The sequence below is a fragment of the Aegilops tauschii genome, chromosome 6 (genome assembly GCF_002575655.3).
Source record: "Aegilops tauschii subsp. strangulata cultivar AL8/78 chromosome 6, Aet v6.0, whole genome shotgun sequence".
Classification (NCBI taxonomy): Eukaryota; Viridiplantae; Streptophyta; class Magnoliopsida; order Poales; family Poaceae; genus Aegilops; species Aegilops tauschii.
The window spans coordinates 1,658,808-1,677,322 of record NC_053040.3 but is presented as its reverse complement, the minus strand read 5'-3'; the positions used below and the strand labels follow the sequence as shown (position 1 = coordinate 1,677,322).

The following is an 18,515-nucleotide window of genomic DNA, read 5'->3' as shown; positions in this document are numbered from 1 at the left end:
GCGGCGGAGGTGTCCTAGAATAATTGTAATTGTCTTTCAAAGGAAGCTGAATGTTTGTACGCTCCATTTGTAACCACTTGCACGTGTAGGTGTAAGATGTTTGTATGCTACATTTTTACCAAATTTATAAATGTGTTATTACATATATTACATTCTTTCACTTGCATGCGCACTCCGTAGAGTTTCAAAGCGCTTTTTTTGCGGGTGTTGAAAGCACTTTAACATGCAGTATGAAAAATCCTAACCTCATTTCCTCCCTCACTTTTCCGCCCTCACTTTGGCATTAGTTTTGGTTGAGGTTTGTCATGATGAAGTGATCGATTCCCACCACATTTTTATTCGTTTCAACCTTATTTTATGCCAAGTTTGTCTATTATGGGGGTGGATTGGCCGGAGGCGGGCTGCAAAAATCCTACATACCATCTCCCATCTGCCAAGCTGCCAGATCCTACCAAAAATCCTACATAATATTTTCAAGAACTCCATTTGAAATTGCTGTGTGCTTTCATCCTGTCGTGCACCTTGTTGAGTTGTTGCTGCACAAGCTCAATCTTAACTTGCCGTTCACGTAGCCAAGCTGCCAGATCCTGCACAGTGCACTCGTCGAACTGTGGCACTCCAAAATTCCTTGGCAAGTGCCCATATATGACCTCAAATGGAGTTCTCCCAAGAGAAGAGTGAAACAAGGTGTGCCCTCCATTTCACCCAATTCCACGGATAGGCATGAACTGCACACCAGGCGAGTGAGTGAAAGTGAAGGAGGGGAGGAGGAGCCACACACGTGCGAATAGACTTCTTGAAATGCGACGGGCATGCTGGACGACCCGCCACTGTAACTTTAGGTTGGTGGGCGACACTGTTTTGAGTTCAACTTGGACAGACCACAACTAATATGTGTGGTAGGCACAAACTGGCGGCTGCCACATTTTACTTTTTTTTTAAAAGGAGGATGACCCCCGGCTTTTGCATCTGGGCGATGCATACGGCCACTTTATTAATTATTCTCACGAGACATTACAAAATCAACACAACAGTAAGACTAAAGCCGCCGTCTAAGCAACAAACTGTCGCTACACCTATCCAATTAATGAAGGGGTGCTGATAGCCTGAGCCTAATACCAAACAGACATCGCAGCCAAGCCTATCATCTAAGACCTGAGACCCCAACCTAGCAACTTGCCGGGTCTGGGGTACACACTGGTCCGGCGTGCTCTCAAAGGCCGCCACCGCCAACTGCCACCGCTCCATTTTCAGAACTGTACTGATGCATTAACCTTGCTCGGTCCAGCTATTGTCGACGCCACCACAGTGCCCAACGGCACCTCCTCCCTACGCGCAAACAGCTGAACACGTCGCGGTCGCCACTGATACACCTCAGCGCCATGCTGCCAAGTACCACCAGCCGACACAGCATGAAGTCCTTGGAGGATCTGTCGTGCGTAGCACATGCCGACCAGGCATGACCAAGCGTAGCACCTGTCGGTCAGGCATGACTTGACATCTCCACCGAAGCTCCGCGATGCTCCCCAGAGAGTAACAACACCGCAGTGCCGCCATCGTCCGATCTGGAACACTAGATCCTAGGGCTTTCCCCGGAGCAGCACGAGTGCGTCGACAGTAGTTACACGACGATGCCTTCGTCAAGGTAGCGGCGTAGAACGCCGCCATCGCCTGCCGTTGGCTCGGTTTTCACCGGCAACCATGTCTCCCCAACTCGCAGCCGGGACTAGATGATGGATCTCAAGATCTGATCACCAAGCTTCTGGCCGGCCAGCGCAGACGAAGAAGATGACCACCACCACTGGCTACACCGGCCAGAACAGATATGCGATGGGTGCCGCCAAGCAGTCCACCAGGCCCACGACGCCGGCGCCGATCTAAAGCCAAATGACATGCCGCCGAAGACTGCATCGCGCCGCAGCCCGATCCAGGCCAGCCGTCGCCGTAGCCGCCCGTGGCTCGAGGCAGGGCCGACCGCCGCCGCCGTCGAAGCCAACGCCGTCGCTTCTAGATCGGCCGCACCTCCACGCATGTTGGGGTCCCGCCACCCCTGAGACGTGGGAGGGAGGAAGAGCCCCCGCCACCGCCGTCGGCCTCAGGGCGCAAGCCGGCGGCGTCCTCCGGCGGCGGCGGGGGGAAGGGAGGAAGATGGGCTAGGCCCCGGCGGCGGCTAGGGTTGGGGAGCCACCCGAGTCGCCCTAGCGGGGGGCGACCCGAGCCAGCGATCCAGTTAATGACTAATTTAACTTCAAATTTAATTAATAAAGTATATTTTACGACAAAAAAAAACTGTTGATTCATATTCAAAAGAAGTCCTCTGAACACAATATTGGTGGCATATAACATATGTTTTGTTCCTTAAAATCTCGCTGAGCGCCGTGTTCAAAATTCAAGACTTATATATTGAACCGAGGGTGTAGATCGATTCAATGCTACCGCCCTCTTGTTTTCTAAAGCCCGAGCCCGGCCCAAAATCCTAAATACACTCAATTTTCAAGCCCGAAGCCTGAAAGCGTGGTCCAAAGGCTGTCTTCTAGTGTACACACGTGCAACCCCGGCCCGAAATACAGAAAAGAGAAGCCCAAACCCGGCCCGAACTACCTTCTTGGCTGCAAAGCAAGGCCTGACCCCGGCCCGACTCGGCCCAGGTTTTTTGGGCGGCCATGCACGGGTCTAGGGGCAGGTACAACTTGACTTGATCAAGTTGCATCCACAGGTGCACTTGGGCAGCTCCTGTCAACACCCTATATCCCCCAAATCAAATATCAGCATCATGTGGGAAAAAAGATTGTGAACGTTTTATTATTTTGTCGTATGCGAACACTAGACGCTTGGAAATAGTGGATGCATTAATTCTAGGACCACAACCGTACCTCTCGTTCCCTAGAATTATTGGACAACTTGGGCGTTGGTGGGGATCTATTTTACTTGTCGCCGTCTCATCATGGACGCATCTTAAAGGCATCATGAATAGGAAGTCTAGCCGTGCAGATACACGGGTCATTGCACTAGATGAGTTAATAAAATGTCTATTTAATGAAAAAAGAGTACTACCAACGGCACCAAGTGTAACATTTTTTAGAATATAGTACAGAAGTAAACGCTCATTGATACGCGCATACACTTATCCCTATGAACACATACACGCATGCCCTATCTATGAACACCTTCGAGAGACAGAGCCGATATATCATCTTGAGATTTAAGAAGTCATCGAAGGCGCCTCGTCGTCGACGGGAACGTCTCCTCCCACCGAAAGCGCATCGTCCGAAATCCTGAAATAAATCCAGGAATAATGCGAGCATCAAGACTTGAATCCCAATGGGCTTGGGATACCACTGTCCCTCTAACTATCCAAACACAGGTTGGATTTTTTGGTTGTATCGCTTGATGGGAATTATTCAGTTAGTAAAAATCACTTTATCAAAGAAAGTACTACGAAAAGTTCTGACAATAAGCAGTTCATTAATTATGTTCAAACATAAGTTAAAAAAACAGATTTGGAACAAATTTAAAGTTTTCACGGCCTGCCAGCATGAGCATCAACTGACTAAGCTGGTGGTCTATTTGTCAGGTCAAATACGAACTGTTCACTGGAATAAAAAGAAACTGAACCCAGCGGCAATGTAAGGACTCCGGCTATATAAATCGGACGAGGCACTAGTTACTCGCCTTGTTCTAAATCTGAAATACACACGGACAAACAACCATACTCCTCAGCCAAGCAACCTCGGCAGCAATGGGGCTACTCATTGAGCCTCTCTTGCTCGCCATCATCTTCCTTGCATGCTCTGCTGGTTCGGCCACTTCCATGGCACCGGTTTCATTGTCCACTTTTGAAACCTCCACCAGCAACACCACTGACCACCTTGCCCTTATGTCATTCAAGTCGTTCATAAGGAGTGACCCGTCACAGGCCCTGGCGTCTTGGGGCACAGGCAACCTATCTGTTCCGTTGTGCCGATGGCGCGGCGTAACGTGCGGCGTTGTGGCGTTGGACCTCCCCGAGCTTGGCCTTCACGGCACCGTCGCTACCGAACTTGGTAACCTCACCTACTTGAGGCGTCTCCATCTCCCCGGAAGCAACCTGCACGGCGTCCTACCGCCGGAGCTCGGCCGCCTTCCAGACCTCAGCCACCTGAACCTCTCCGACAACTCCTTCCAAGGGAGGATTCCGGCGTCACTTTCGAACTGCACCCGTCTTGAGCGCCTTATGCTCTTCAACAACAGCTTTCAAGGTGATATACCGCAGGAGCTCTGCTTGCTGCGTAATCTCAAGGTACTCAATCTTGGTACAAACACTCTTACAGGAAGTATCCTGTCGGGAATTGGGGGTCTCACGAACCTAATATTTCTCAACTTGGAAATCAACAACCTTACTGGACAAATCCCGCAGGAGATAGGAGGTCTTGTTAAACTCGTTAAAGTTGGTCTAGGTATGAATCTGCTGACCGGCTCTATCCCTGCCTCATTTGGAAACCTTTCATCCCTATATTTCCTTAGTTTATATTCAGCTCAGCTAACAGGAAGCATACCACCCCTGCAAAATCTTTCATCTCTCGAGGTCCTCGAGTTAAGCAAAAACTACCTCAAGGGAAGCATCCCGGCTTGGTTGGGAAATCTCTCATCTCTTGGATTAATTAATTTTGATGGAAACCACCTCACAGGACACATCCCATATTCATTAGGTAACCTTCCGTTGCTCCATGTCCTTAGCGTTTCAAATAACAACTTTTCAGGTCCCATACCACAATCACTTGGAAACCTTGGTGCCTTAATAGGCCTTCATCTAGATCACAATGAACTGGAAGGCCCTTTTCCTCTTTCACTACTCAACATTTCCACTCTTGCGGTTCTAGACTTGCAATATAATAATCTTAGTGGATCTATCCCACATAGCATCGGCAATAAGCTTCCAAATATACAACAACTTCTAACAAGTGTCAATCAATTTCATGGAATAATTCCACCATCCCTGTGCAATGCCTCTATGCTTCAATGGATCCAAGGAGTAAATAACTTCTTTTCAGGAACTATTCCAGAGTGTCTAGGAATTCACCAAAAGGACTTGACAGTTGTGACTTTTGCAGAGAATCAGCTTGAAACAAGTAATGATTATGATTGGGGCTTCATATCTAGCCTGACAAATTGCAGTAGTTTGTTGTTATTAGATGTGGGAGACAACAAGCTAAGAGGTGAGCTACCAAATACTGTTGGAAATCTTTCCACACAGCTGCAGTATTTCGTCACCAATATGAACTACATAACTGGAAAAATACCTGAAGGAATAGGGAATCTAGTTAACTTGGAATTCATTGAGATGAACAACAACCTTTTTGAGGGCACAATTCCGGCCTCATTTGGTAAACTCAAGAAGCTGAATCAGTTATACCTCACAAACAACAATCTTTCAGGAACCATTCCCTTAAGTTTCGGCAATCTTCAAATGCTAACTGTACTTAGTCTTGGAGGCAATGCACTCAGTGGACCAATACCTCCCAATCTAAGCAATTGTCCTTTGGAAAAGTTGGATCTCGATTCTAACCATCTCACTGGTTCAGTACCTAAAGAAATATTTTCCATCTCTACGTTGTCTGATTATCTGCATTTAGGACACAACTTTTTAACTGGCAGTATATCACCTGAAGTGGGAAATCTAAAAAACCTTGCGTTCCTTGACATATCTAATAATAAGATTTTTGGAGAGATCCCATCCTCCATTGGTGACTGCCAGAGCCTGGAGTATCTCAATACATCTGGAAACTACCTAGGAGGAAAAATTCCACAGTCACTAGACCGGCTGACAGGTCTCCTGATGCTTAATCTTTCTCACAATAACTTGTCTGGCAGCATCCCTAAGTTTTTAGGGACCATGAAAGGGCTTGCTACTTTGGATCTCTCATTCAACAACTTGGATGGTGAAGTTCCAACCAGCGGCGTATTTGCCAATGCAACTTCTGCCTCAGTTGTGGGAAATGCTGGGTTGTGTAACGGAATCCCTCAACTGAAGTTGCCACCTTGCTCCAGCAGCACCACCAAGATCCAATCTCAGAAAGTTGTCATCATAATCTCGATATGCGGTGCAGTTGTATTTATGGCATTAGTATTTGCAGTATCTGCATTTTACCATAGGAGAAGAAAAATGAAATCAAACATGCAAACAATACTCATCAATGAACAATATATGAGGGTTTCTTATGCAGAACTAGTCGGCGCAACAAATGGTTTTGCTTCCGAGAACCTCATCGGAGCAGGAAGCTTCGGCTCAGTGTACATGGGAACAATGAGGATCAATGACCAGCAAGTAGTTGCCGCTGTGAAGGTGCTCAACCTCGCACAGCGTGGTGCATCTCAAAGTTTTGTTGCGGAATGTGAGACCTTGAGATGTGTTCGACACAGGAATCTTGTGAAGATATTAACAGTGTGCTCAAGTATTGATTATCAAGGTCATGACTTCAAGGCCCTTATCTACGAGTTTCTGCCAAATGGAAACTTGGACAAATGGCTGCACCAACAACCAACGGAAGATGGTGAAGATATGGGACTAGATCTCCGGATGAGACTGCAAATTGCAATTGATGTAGCATATTCACTCGAGTATCTTCACCAACATAAGCCAGTGCCAATTATTCACTGTGATCTTAAGCCTAGCAATGTTCTCCTCGATGGTGAAATGGTTGCTCATGTTGGCGATTTTGGGCTCGCAAGGTTTCTGCATCAAGATTCAGACATATCAACTGGCTGGGCATCAATGAGAGGCACACTTGGCTATGCTGCTCCAGGTGAGCTTCTGATTCCTCTACCTCTTTACTCCCTTCTATTTTTCCTCCACTGTGTTGTCCACAATAGAAATATGTAGGATACCTTAGTATTTAATTTTTTCGTTAACTTTTTTATTCTTGGAGAGCATATAAGAGAAGATATAATCATAGATATAATAATCTAGCATGGTTTTTACTAAAACAAAAATGACTAGATATGTGCATACTTGTGCAGATTTTCTTTTTTTAACAGACACTTTTTTGTCAATCTCAGAGTATGGGCTGGGCAATGAAGTCTCAATCCAGGGTGATGTGTACAGCTATGGCATACTATTGCTGGAGATGTTCACTGGGAAAAGGCCAACAGAAAGCAAATTTGGAGAAGCCATTGGCCTTCGCAAGTATGTCCAAATGGCATTGGAAGGCAGAGCAGCTAATGTCATAGATAGTTACTTACTACCAGAGATAGAAGATTGTGAAGGAAGCACTTCAGAGTCCGACTGGACAAGTAGAGACATGAGCATTGCTTGCATCTCTTCGATTATGCACATTGGAGTATCCTGTTCAGCAGAGATGCCAATGGATCGCTTGCAGATTGGAAATGCTCTGAAAGAGCTGCAGAAAATAAGAGAAAAATTTCACAAGGAGTTGCTCGGCGAAGGAGAGCCCAGCAATTGAACATCATGCATGAATCCATTGAACCAGTTGCCTGATGCCATGTGGTCATGGTGTCATGCACTAGTGTGATATATATATTTTGCTATGCTAAGTTTGTGGCTGAAATATATGCCTGAACTATGAGAGTGAGTGCACATGTCATGTGGAGGAAGAATTAAACTCCAGCGCAGGAGGAGGTCTACGCCACATCCACAAGGCACAACACAAGTATATATCTATAGCTGCGACAGGATCTAAGACCTAGATAAGAATTGCGTGGTGTCTTTTAATTATTGATGTTAGGCTTTGGAAAGTGGAAAGGTTCGTCCCGAAGAAGGTTTTCCTGCTACTTCCAAATATTCAGGGTTTTTTGGTAGACAATAAGTTGTAATTGAACTATATGAGTCTACCTCTCCTTTATCCATAAAGAAAGCAGCAATTTATCAATCTATTATCTATTCCTTTCTGGTGACCTTCGGCGCCCCCCTTCTCTTCCCTCTCTCTAGTTTAAGCTTTGCGCAATCTATAGCTGCGCCTTCTGATCACCCACAAATATGATCTCTCTGCTCGAATCCATAGCCTCCAACCATAGAGCCCATGACAATTTGGTACCAGATTCATCGACCGCATTGCGCACCACTATCTCGACACCACTGCGCCAAGATTAACATGACGCCTCCTTGCGCCCGCGGCTCCAAGGCAACAATCTCAACACCGGCCACCCCGAATCAAGCATCACAACCCAATAAATGATTGACTGAATCTCATACCACACATGCACCCAGTTGCTTCAGATTTACTTAACAAACTCAAATTCAACCCTGTTGCGACACCCCAAAGTTATATAAGATTAACCAACTCACCGTCTCACCATACTTATCATATGAAACAAGATTACACTTACTGACTAGAACCATATTTCCCATGCTCATCAGCGTTCTCCTATCTAGCAGCCGTTGCTGACAGATGGCCGATGCATTTGGAGAAGTCTGTGGATTGAGATTTGTTCAATGGCAAGTTGTCAAAAAGGACAAAGTCTAAATTATGTATGGGAAACGAGAGTGAAGGGACATAAATAGTGATTTGGACGATCTTGGAATACTAGCACATCACTTTCGACCGGCACAAGGCAGCCACGCAAGACCACAAACGTAAATATGCAATATGGAGCGGAGCAGGCTACTTCTACTTGTCAACCAAACCAAGACCAAAGACCAAGAGGGACATCAGAACTAATGGGGATCATGACTTTGGTATGGCCATTTCTATGCACACGAAGAGGGACATCAGGTATCTTCAGTCCGCTGAGGCAGATATTCAACAGCCCTGCATGTTGGCTATTTGTTCAGGCCAAAAGAGGATTAAAAGTCGACATTAGACAGCTGTTGAAAGTAACCAAACGATGAAGACCGTGTTGAACTTCTTGCACTGGCGTTTCAAAAAAACACAAGGCATCCATGCGTACGAGATTAGACTATACCTAAGGCCATGAATTGTTGTTATTGGTAACCAAACCGGGACTCCTGCGCCACGCCCAACTTGAAGCTCATCAGCGTCGTTGGCTGACCGCCGGCGCCATGTTTTCATGTGCACGGGTGCGTGCGTGGCTGATCGGCACCATGTTTGCGATTTCTTCCACCCTACCATGCTCCTCTGCATATGCTCAGCCTCCGTCGCTTGTCTGACGTAGCTATCGACCTGCACTTTCCCCATCTCTCTCGTGCAGCCACGCTCCCACACCTCGTAGGCATACTCGCGGTTGGTGTACTGGTCAGCACGCCGGATCCCAGTATGGGCCGGTCTTCGTTAAGAGGGATCCCAGGGCGCGATGGTGTACATGTGTGGGGACTCGACCCAGAGAGCTGCGAGGATGTTGGCCTGCTCGCGTACAGCTTCGCCCCCGCCGAACATCATGTGTACGTGTTCTTTCTGCCGCCGCGGGGTGACGGTGTCGAGCTCCACGGGTTCGGCGAGGCTACAACCTAACCGTCGCGTGCCTCGCATTGAGCCGGGGAAACGCACGGTGGCAACGCTCTGTATTCTGAACACAATAGATGAGTTTGGCAACACTGTAGGGCATGTAGATTGCGGCGACGGCGTCGGCATCGGCCGCGGCATGGGCGCTCACGGAGGTTCCCGGCCGGGTCGGAAAAGTGCTCTCCCTCGCGCACTAGGCAGACAAAGTACACGTCAAGGAACCGGGTTTTCCATGAGATGGCGCGGTGGGGAAGTTGAGGCTGGTGACAAAAGAGAGCTGATCAGCCATGTGGTACATTGCCGCGGGCTCCACTATTCATGGTTGGTCGGCATACGCCGCAGGCGATGCTCAGGTTCACTTCATTCCATCGGGTGGAGAGAGGGATGAGAAGGATGAACTTGCCACGTAAGTAAGTCAATGGTTAAGACCGGTCAACGTATACCACATCAGCCAAATATGTTGAATACAGTGGCGGTGACTGTCCAGTGACACACTTATCGAAAAAGGCTTTCGCCCCGCTTTATATATAAATCCATAACCGTCAACAAGTGGATACAAACACACGCCACCACAACACACGCATACACCCAAGGCTAGATACATAGGCGCTGAGCGCAGCTACACCACCCCTATCGCTACAAGAGCTACCAGGGTCCTCAACCGTGAACACCACCGCGAAGAGACGAAGCCGCATACGACGAATTGTGAGCTCCAAGGCGGCGCCTTCAAGAGGGTCACGGCACCAGAGCGCCGCCACCGCCCAATCCGCGAATCAGGGTTTCCACTGGAGCAACACAATGGGCAATGAGGACCGCGCCGACGCCTTCAAAAAGGGAACGAACTCGCTGCCGCCGGCCTGCACGCCACAGCCACCACGCCATTTCACGAACCGGGGCCAGGTCTCCGTCGCCACCTCCGGCAACAGCAAGACCCGGAGGCACCCCTGCCAACTCCCCTGAGCGCCCCTGCCACCATGGCCAGCCACAGACGAGAGAAGTCGAGCCGCCGTGCTCCACCTGCCGAGCGCACCTCCATCCGCAGCTCCGACTACCCCAAGAATCAGGGGAAGGAAGGTCGAACCGCCGCTACCACGCCACCACCCCAACCAGCCGGAGTGGCCCCGGTCGCCCGCAGAGCCTCCGCCGCGCCGCCACGTCCTGCGACCCGCGGCGCCCCGGCGAGACAGCACCGGCCCGCGCCAGCCCCTGCCTCGCGAGGGGGTGAGAAGGCCCCGCCGCCGCCGGCGCCGACCGGGCTTTGCCCGGGCGCGCCCTCTGGCAGCGGCGGGAGGAGGAGGAGGAGGGGAGAGGTGGAGAGGCGGCCGGCGGCTAGGGTTCCTCCCCTGCCACCCGCGGGAGCGCCAGAGGAGGAGGAGGGGAAATACGTACCTTCTATCGTAATCTCTCTTTCGTGAGTCGCCCTCCAGTGACACACTTACACAGTCTTAGTGACCGTATTCCGACACTTTCTGAATACAGTAATGAAAGTGAACCCTAGTGTCAAGTTTGAGTATTATAGATGTAGTTTACTCGATAACATGAGGTAGAAAATGAAGGGGCATAAATAGTTATGTAGAAATTGTTGGAACATGCAGCTGCTACTTGGCTACTAAGCAAAGAGGGCAAGAGGGGAATGGCAATGAGGGTCATCCCATCATGCTTTGTTTGGTCATTTCTAGCCTTCTTGATCATCCACACTGGCCAATCTAGAGACGAAGTCCCGTTGCGTGCTTTTTAATTGATTCTTTTTGCACTGGATTGATATACAAATTTTGCACGTTTTCCTATTTATTCAGAATTTTTAGAGTCACTGAAGTACCAAAGTTATCCAGATTGCTAGACTTTTCTGTCTTTGACATATTCTGTTTTAATTGTGTTGTTTGCTTATTTTGATGAATCTATGGATCGTATCGGGGGTATAAGTCATGCTGAAGTTAGAATACAATAGATATAATGCAAAAATAAAATATGAATGTGTTTGGAACAGTATGTAAAGTAATATTTTGTTTTGTTATACTAACGAATCTCACGAAAGTCTTGTCGAGTTTTGTGTGATTGAAGTTTTCAAGTTTTGGGTGAGATCACAATGAATGAAGGAATAAGGAGTAGCAATAGCCTAAGCTTGGGGAAGCCGAAGGCACCCTTAGTCAATATCTAAAGGACTACCAAGAAGCTAAGCTTGGGGATGCCCCGAGTGGCATCCCCTCTTTCTTCTAATGACCATCGGTTATTTTACTTCGTGCTATATTTTCATTCGTCGTATGATATGAGTTTTGCTTGGAGCATCTTGTATTATATGAGTCTTTGTTTAGTTTGCTTTTTAGTTTGTCGCAATCATCCTTGCTGAACACACTTGTTTGAGAGAGCCAGATGCATATCATGATTTGTTAGAAAGCTCTATGTGCTTTACGTATATCTTTAGAGTTATGCAATTTCTCTATGTGTTTCACTTGTATCTTCTTGAGCATGTTCATGTTAAAATTTTGAAGAAATATATGAACTCTCATATTTCGCTTATATCTTTTTAAGAGTCAATGGTAATTTGCACAAGATATGAATTTTGTCTCAATATGATAGATATCCAAAAAATATGCAATAAAAACTTTCATGAAAGATCATTGGATATGCTAATCTTGATTCTTTGTAATAGTTTTGCGATATGAAAATAAAAATATGTGAGTGATGCTAGTGCGTAATTATTATTTAGTAAGAATATTAGCGTTAATGTTTGTGATTCCCTATGCCGGCACATTAAGTCAATAGTTATGCAACAAAGTTATATCCTACTTATGGTGCATCATTCGATGTTGGTTGTGTTCAAGGCGTGTTTATGATGATTTTGTCTTTGCTATGTTTCTGCCATGCCGTGCTAGGTTTGTTGCATCAAATATGTATGAGATGTTAGATGGGTACATAGATATGTTTAGATGTATGGGTGATCATATTGTCTTTAGAGTTTATTTAGAGTTCATTTTGATGTTCATTGAAGAAAAAAAATTGTGGCAAAGTTATGAAATTTAGTATTGTTATGGCATATACTCTACTCTGCTCAAGATCGATGGATGGATGGATGTATATAGAAAATGTTGATATGATGAATTTTTTTGTTCATAGAATTTTTTGTCCATGTATGTATGTATATATGTATATGGATTGATTGGTTGATGTATATAGAAAATGTTCATATGTAGAGTAAAACACTTATTTGAAGTGTCTCCATTAGAACTATAGATCAATGGCGATCATCCAACAAAGTTTGTAAATTATAACAATTTCTGGAATTAATATCAAGTGGCACTTTTCAAACAAAGTTTTGAGCAAGCTAATGGACTCTGGCAGAGATGCAATTGATACTATCTTGTAGATCACAGGAGAGTCATCAATATTGATATAAGGCACTAACCCATAGGATGTACAGAACAATATCGACGGGAACACCCCTTCACCTATATCGTGTAGTGACGCGTAAGAACACCCCTAACTCTGTCGGGAACTCGACATATCCCCGATAAATTCGACATGAGGGGGAGGATTGAATCCACAAATTATCCCTGACAACATATCCCCGACGACATGCATGGATAGGCGGTCCGCAAATTATCCTCTCTCGAAAGATAGGACGACTCATCAGACACGAGGGGGTAGGATCGAATCCTCGACGATCGTCTGAAACTGACTGTTATAAAACTTGTCAACTTTGCATGATGTTAGCCACTAATCCATTGCGCATATATATACATATGATTCCTTGTTGTGATTAGGTCTATGTTTGCCACTATATATATAATCCATCTCTCATGGTTGTATGTTGCCATGTTTCAATATTTGCCGAAACTATGGACAGGGACTTAGAAAAAGAAGAGTTGTTGGGGGATATAATCCGCGACGGACGTGATATCACCTTGTCGTTTCTCAACGACACCGATGGTGAGGAAAGAGAGGATGACCGCTCCGGTGATGGAATGGAGAAGGAAGGAGATCATGACGGCTCCGATGATCGAGTGGAGGAGGAAGGAGATCATGACGGCTCCGGTGATCAAATTGAGAAGGGAGCCTTAACTGTTTCAAAGTACGGCGAGGAATATATATATATTAATTAAGCCTCTGCCGACTATTGATGCATTAATTGTTTTTGTATGTACATATACTGTTGGGAAACGTAGCATGTAATTTCAAAATAATTCCTACGCTCACGCAAGAACTCTCTAGGAGATGCCTTGCAACGAGGGGGAGAGTGTATCTACGTACCATCGTAGACCGTAAGCGAAAGCGCTTCACAACGCGGTTGATGTAGTCGTACACCTTCACGATCCGTCCCGATCAAGTACCAAACGTACGACACCTCTGCGTTCAGCACACGTTCAGCTTGATGACGTCCTCGCCTTCTTGATCCAGCAAGACGGCGATGTAGTAGATGAGTTCCGGCAGCACGACGGCGTGATGACGGTGTTGGTGAAGAACAATCTCCGCAGGGCTGCCACTCATCCCACCATTGCACAGCGTCAGAGAAACCCATACTATTTCTCCCTCTCTCCTCCTTATTGGCGTACCGGTGTAATGTTGAGCACGCGGCAAGAGAACTCTCTCAGCTGCTACGGTGGACTTGCATAATTGGCGAGAGCGCGGTACGTGAAGCCTGGCGGGTACAAGTAAGTAGAGCTTTGATCTTCCTTCTTTGGATTGAGAAGTAAGAATGTTTTCATCTCGGAGCATGTACGTAGTAATCGTTATCAGCAAAGACCTACACCTTGACCTGTGAGAGTGACTCAGCTAGGTGACGAGCAGGCAGATCATTTGAGATACGGTCATCAGCTAGTACTAGTATGTATCCTAAAATCTTCACAGTTGGACAAGTCGTTCCGATGTTGCTCTCAACTAGTACCAGTTTGTGCCCCAGATTGCTCAGGTACGTACTGGCCGACATCGATGGCATGACCTCACCTTCATGTATGACTGCCATCGACACTTTGGTTCTTTCCGAGACTAATTAAAGACCTCCATCACGTCAGACAACCTACCTCATGTAGAAAATAGTGTTCGAACACGACTCCTCTTGTTTCCATGGACGACGAGAACCTCAAAATAGTATTCCAGGTTGGTTAATTACTGCGAGTGGCCGTGTCTTGCCAATTAACAGTCTCAATCGTCTACAAAGTGCCTTGTCCAACCACGAGTTGGTTGCTGGCTCACACCGAAAAGAACACAGGAAGGAGCTCCTTGGAAATTTCCTTGCATTGATCTGTCTTGGCAGCCACTTGTGCTCGTGGAGTGGAGTGCAGTACCATGCAGTACAGTCATGTGCATTGCCTACAGGTTCATCCAGTGGACTCCGGCCGTACCACTTCCAAGCTGTTGCATTCCTAAGCCAAATTTACATTCATCCGTGTCCTTGTATTCCTAAGCCAGATGCATGCATCTACCCATTTATTTGTCTATCTTTATATCATTATTGTGTTACTATAAATTGATATGAAACAAACATTGTAGATTCATCTATATAGTGGATGCGGGTTTCGTGAACATGCATGGTGCCACGTGCACCCTTTTTGAAAAGTAAATTGAAAAAACTACAAAAATAAAAAATGTCTAAATTTGTTTTTGTAATATACATAGTCGACTTGTATACTCGTGTATGAAGTTTCAGAAACTAATCACATTCTTGGTAATCTCGGCGAAACCGAACCTATACTAAAAAATACACTGTTTGATGAGTAGTATGGTAACAATTGTATTTTCTTCACCAAGAATACCATGAGTGTCAATACATCACGAAACTTCACAGAGTAGGATGGTCGACTAAGTTCCATACTACAAAATTTCACAATTTTTTAAAAGATCACCAGTATTTTTTATCAAATTACTCTTCACGTGGGTGCGCATATGAATCCATGTTCACCTTTGTATTTTTGCTACATAGTAGATTATTTCCATGATGGAAATCTGTCGATCCAATTTTGTTAACCTTACCATGTTTTACAAGTGAAAACGCAAATGTAGTTTCCTACCTGTCATTTCCAAGATGATCCAAAAGAATGTTCAGACTAGTAGCTAGTGTATGCAGTTCAATGCTTGTATACTAGAACCAAATCAAATGGCTCAATAGATGACGGAGGACGTGTGAGTATTCAAGGCTCGTTTACTTGGCTGAACATGTCCGGTCGTAACTGGTTTCAACATATGCACACGTACATATCTTATTAGCCACAAGCATACTTCCACCAAAAGATTTTGTTTGTGTCCCAACTTAGCCCATCACAAGCTCTCACGGTCAACGAAGGATATTACTTCTCCCGGAAAGACCCGATCAGTCTCGTAATCTTGGCAAGACATTTCGACAATAGTAAAACAAGACCAGCAAGACCAGCCGACTGTGCCGACGAACCACCGCTTCACCCGAGCTCGATGCGGCTCCATCGGTCATATACAAGTTTACGTACCTCCAAAGTACCTACCTAAAAGAGACGGACCGTCCAGATTATGTCAATGTCAATGGCAAAGGCACACATTTGCTGTCACAATTTTGGTCATCACAATCAACAATGTCAATTGGCCAGATATACAATCGGTTTAATAATCTTACATTCCTATACCCACACTAAACATGCTCACTGGTGCCACTGTCTAGCAATACCTATACCTATGCCCCTACATATCCGTCAACCAAAATAACTTTCAGATGTAGTTACACTAGGGAGTTAAAGTTCTCCTTGTGCGATGGCAGAAAGCATGTTGAACTCGGTGCAAGGGGACGTGTTGCATGTTATACGCAGGGCCGCCGATCCCTGATGCGCATACAATTGGGAGAGTTGAGATATTAAAGGATATTGCAATCTTGGAGAAAAAAGCATAGAGATAGCTACAATAGATAGATGTTTATTGAGCTAACTATGTAGTCTATCATCTATCATGCTGTATGTTGGGGATATACCCCGCAGTATAACCCGGCCGGACCTATGACCCGGCCTAGAATTGGCGACTCATTGGTGACCCGGCCAAGACTTGGCGCCTCATCGGTAAACCTGCCCGGACTGGCGGCTTATATTGTGACCCAGTTAGTGAGCCGGACAGACGACAAGACCCAAGACCCAGAAGGCGGCTTGGGATAAGGCCGACTCAAGGAGAGGCAAGGACGGTCGGCTCACGAAGAAGGACCTAAGGGAGCAATACCCGGCAAGGGAAGCAGACCCGGACTTGTATCCGGTTTGTAAGAAAAGATAGACTAGTCTCGGACATGTAACCCGCACCTTCAACTTATATAAGGAGGGGCAAGGCACCCCTAGAGAGAGAAGTTTTTTCGGAGACAGATGACCAAGTCTGTACAAGATCAAAGTAGATGCTCTCGAGATAGAGGTAGAGAAACCCGCCCTTGTTACCGAGATCATCATCATCAATATCAATCAAGCAGGACGTAGGCTTTTTCCTCCACCGCGAGGGGCCGAACCTGGGTAAAAAACCTCCCGTCTCTCGATTCCGATCAACCCCGTTCAAGATACCACGTAGATGCATTGGCCTCACGAATAAGTCCTCACACTAGGACATCTGCCGTGACAAAACCGCGATAGTTGGCGCACACCGTGGAGCCCACGCACGGTGGTGTTGCGTTGTTGGAGGGATTTCTACAAGGTTGAGAAGCTAGCAGTGTGTTGGATGTAAAAGAGCTGGCACAGAAGACGTCATCGCCGACGAACAGTCAAAACAACATGTACAAGATTAAAGCTCAATAGAAATTAGGGTTGCGGACGATTCCGACCCCGCTATCTCACAAGTCGCCGAGGTGGATAGGTTTCTTCGTCGTCAACACTGATCTCTACTACGGGCGTGTGAGTCAGACAGCCGTGTCCAGTTACACGGTGTTTTGGTTTTCACTGCAAGGGTGATGGTTGTGTTGTGGATATATAGCTCACGCCACCATTATCATGCGCCGGTATCTTACCGTGCCATAATGCTCAATGAATGTATTTGTAAGCCACGGCCTCTGCGACCCAGTATCCATCAACACGACGCGAATGACTCGCCAATCCGTGCGGCTTACCGTGCCTGCGATTGGCTCGCTCGTCCGCACCGGCTTACAATGCCATGACTGACTCATCTGTCTGTTCCCGCGTCCCATTCACCCGCGTCCATGCCGACTTCGATGCTGCGGTCGTCTTTACCATCCGTCTCTCACGGTCCGGTCCACATCAACACATGGGCCGCACCTATGTGCACAAGCTAATTAATGAGCATATGCAAGTTGCCGCTCCTGCTGCCCGATTTATTCCAAACAACTCTAAAGAAAGTCATAATATATTATCAGCCTCTGCCTCCACAACCGGCTGGGGTGAACTACTGGCCGGATTACTGGTATAACTCATATGGGGTCATTTGTAACCCGCCACGGACAACCTTAAACCTTCCGTGGATTTACATCGCGTTACAATGAGTATTCCGAGGATCATCAACTTGCCACCTTGCCTACAGCTTCAACATATTCCCGCGTTCTGCGGTCCAACTATATGCCGGCTTATGCCACAGCGAAGGATGAAGAAACTCAAGCTGACTCCTCGGGTCATCTTAAAACTCGGGGGCTTCATAGACATGATCAGGCAAAATTGGCCGGTTTCAATGAATTCAGGAACCCCGGGTTATTGCAAGGAAGATAAACCCGGTCCCGGGGACTGCTGTCCAGCTCAAGAGAAAGATTCTGGGTTATCCGAAAAGTTTCCGGTTCAAAATCTGGCTCAAGAGAAATCCATCTCTCATAAAAGTTTTTGAAGCTCTCAATATCCGATTTAAAATTCCGTCTGAAGAAGAATCCGTCTCTCGCAAGTTCGAGTTCTCAAAAAATTAAGGTTGCAAAAGAGGATTTGTTGCCATGATGCACGGTTCAAACATGGGTATCCTGCCGTATCAGTGAAAAATTAAAGGTTGCCAAAGAGAAATAGTTGTCACAATGCGCAGTTCAAACATAGGTATCCTGCCTTGTTGGCAAAAAGTAAGGTTACCAAGGAAGACTAGTCGCCATGATGCACAGTCTAAACATGGGTAGCTGATACGTCTCCAACGTATCTACTTTTCCAAACACTTGAATGATTTAAATGGAACTAACCCGGACTGACGCTGTTTTCAGCAGAACTACCA

General features: G+C 46.4%; 1 protein-coding gene across 2 annotated transcripts; it reads left to right on the top strand.

The window, feature by feature from the left end:
- Nucleotides 1-3,634: 3,634 nt before the first annotated feature.
- Nucleotides 3,635-7,869, top strand: LOC109778934 (receptor kinase-like protein Xa21). Of its 2 annotated transcripts, none has more exons than XM_073500749.1 (2): nucleotides 3,635-6,782; nucleotides 7,068-7,869. In XM_073500749.1, exons 1-2 carry the CDS (start codon nucleotides 3,740-3,742, stop codon nucleotides 7,070-7,072), a joined length of 3,048 nt encoding a protein of 1,015 aa, XP_073356850.1. In that variant the 5' UTR covers nucleotides 3,635-3,739; the 3' UTR covers nucleotides 7,073-7,869. The 2 variants fall into 2 exon arrangements, with proteins under 2 accessions (XP_073356850.1, XP_020193103.1); XM_020337514.4 differs by having other exon boundaries at nucleotides 7,036-7,869.
- The last annotated feature ends 10,646 nt before the right edge of the window (nucleotides 7,870-18,515 follow it).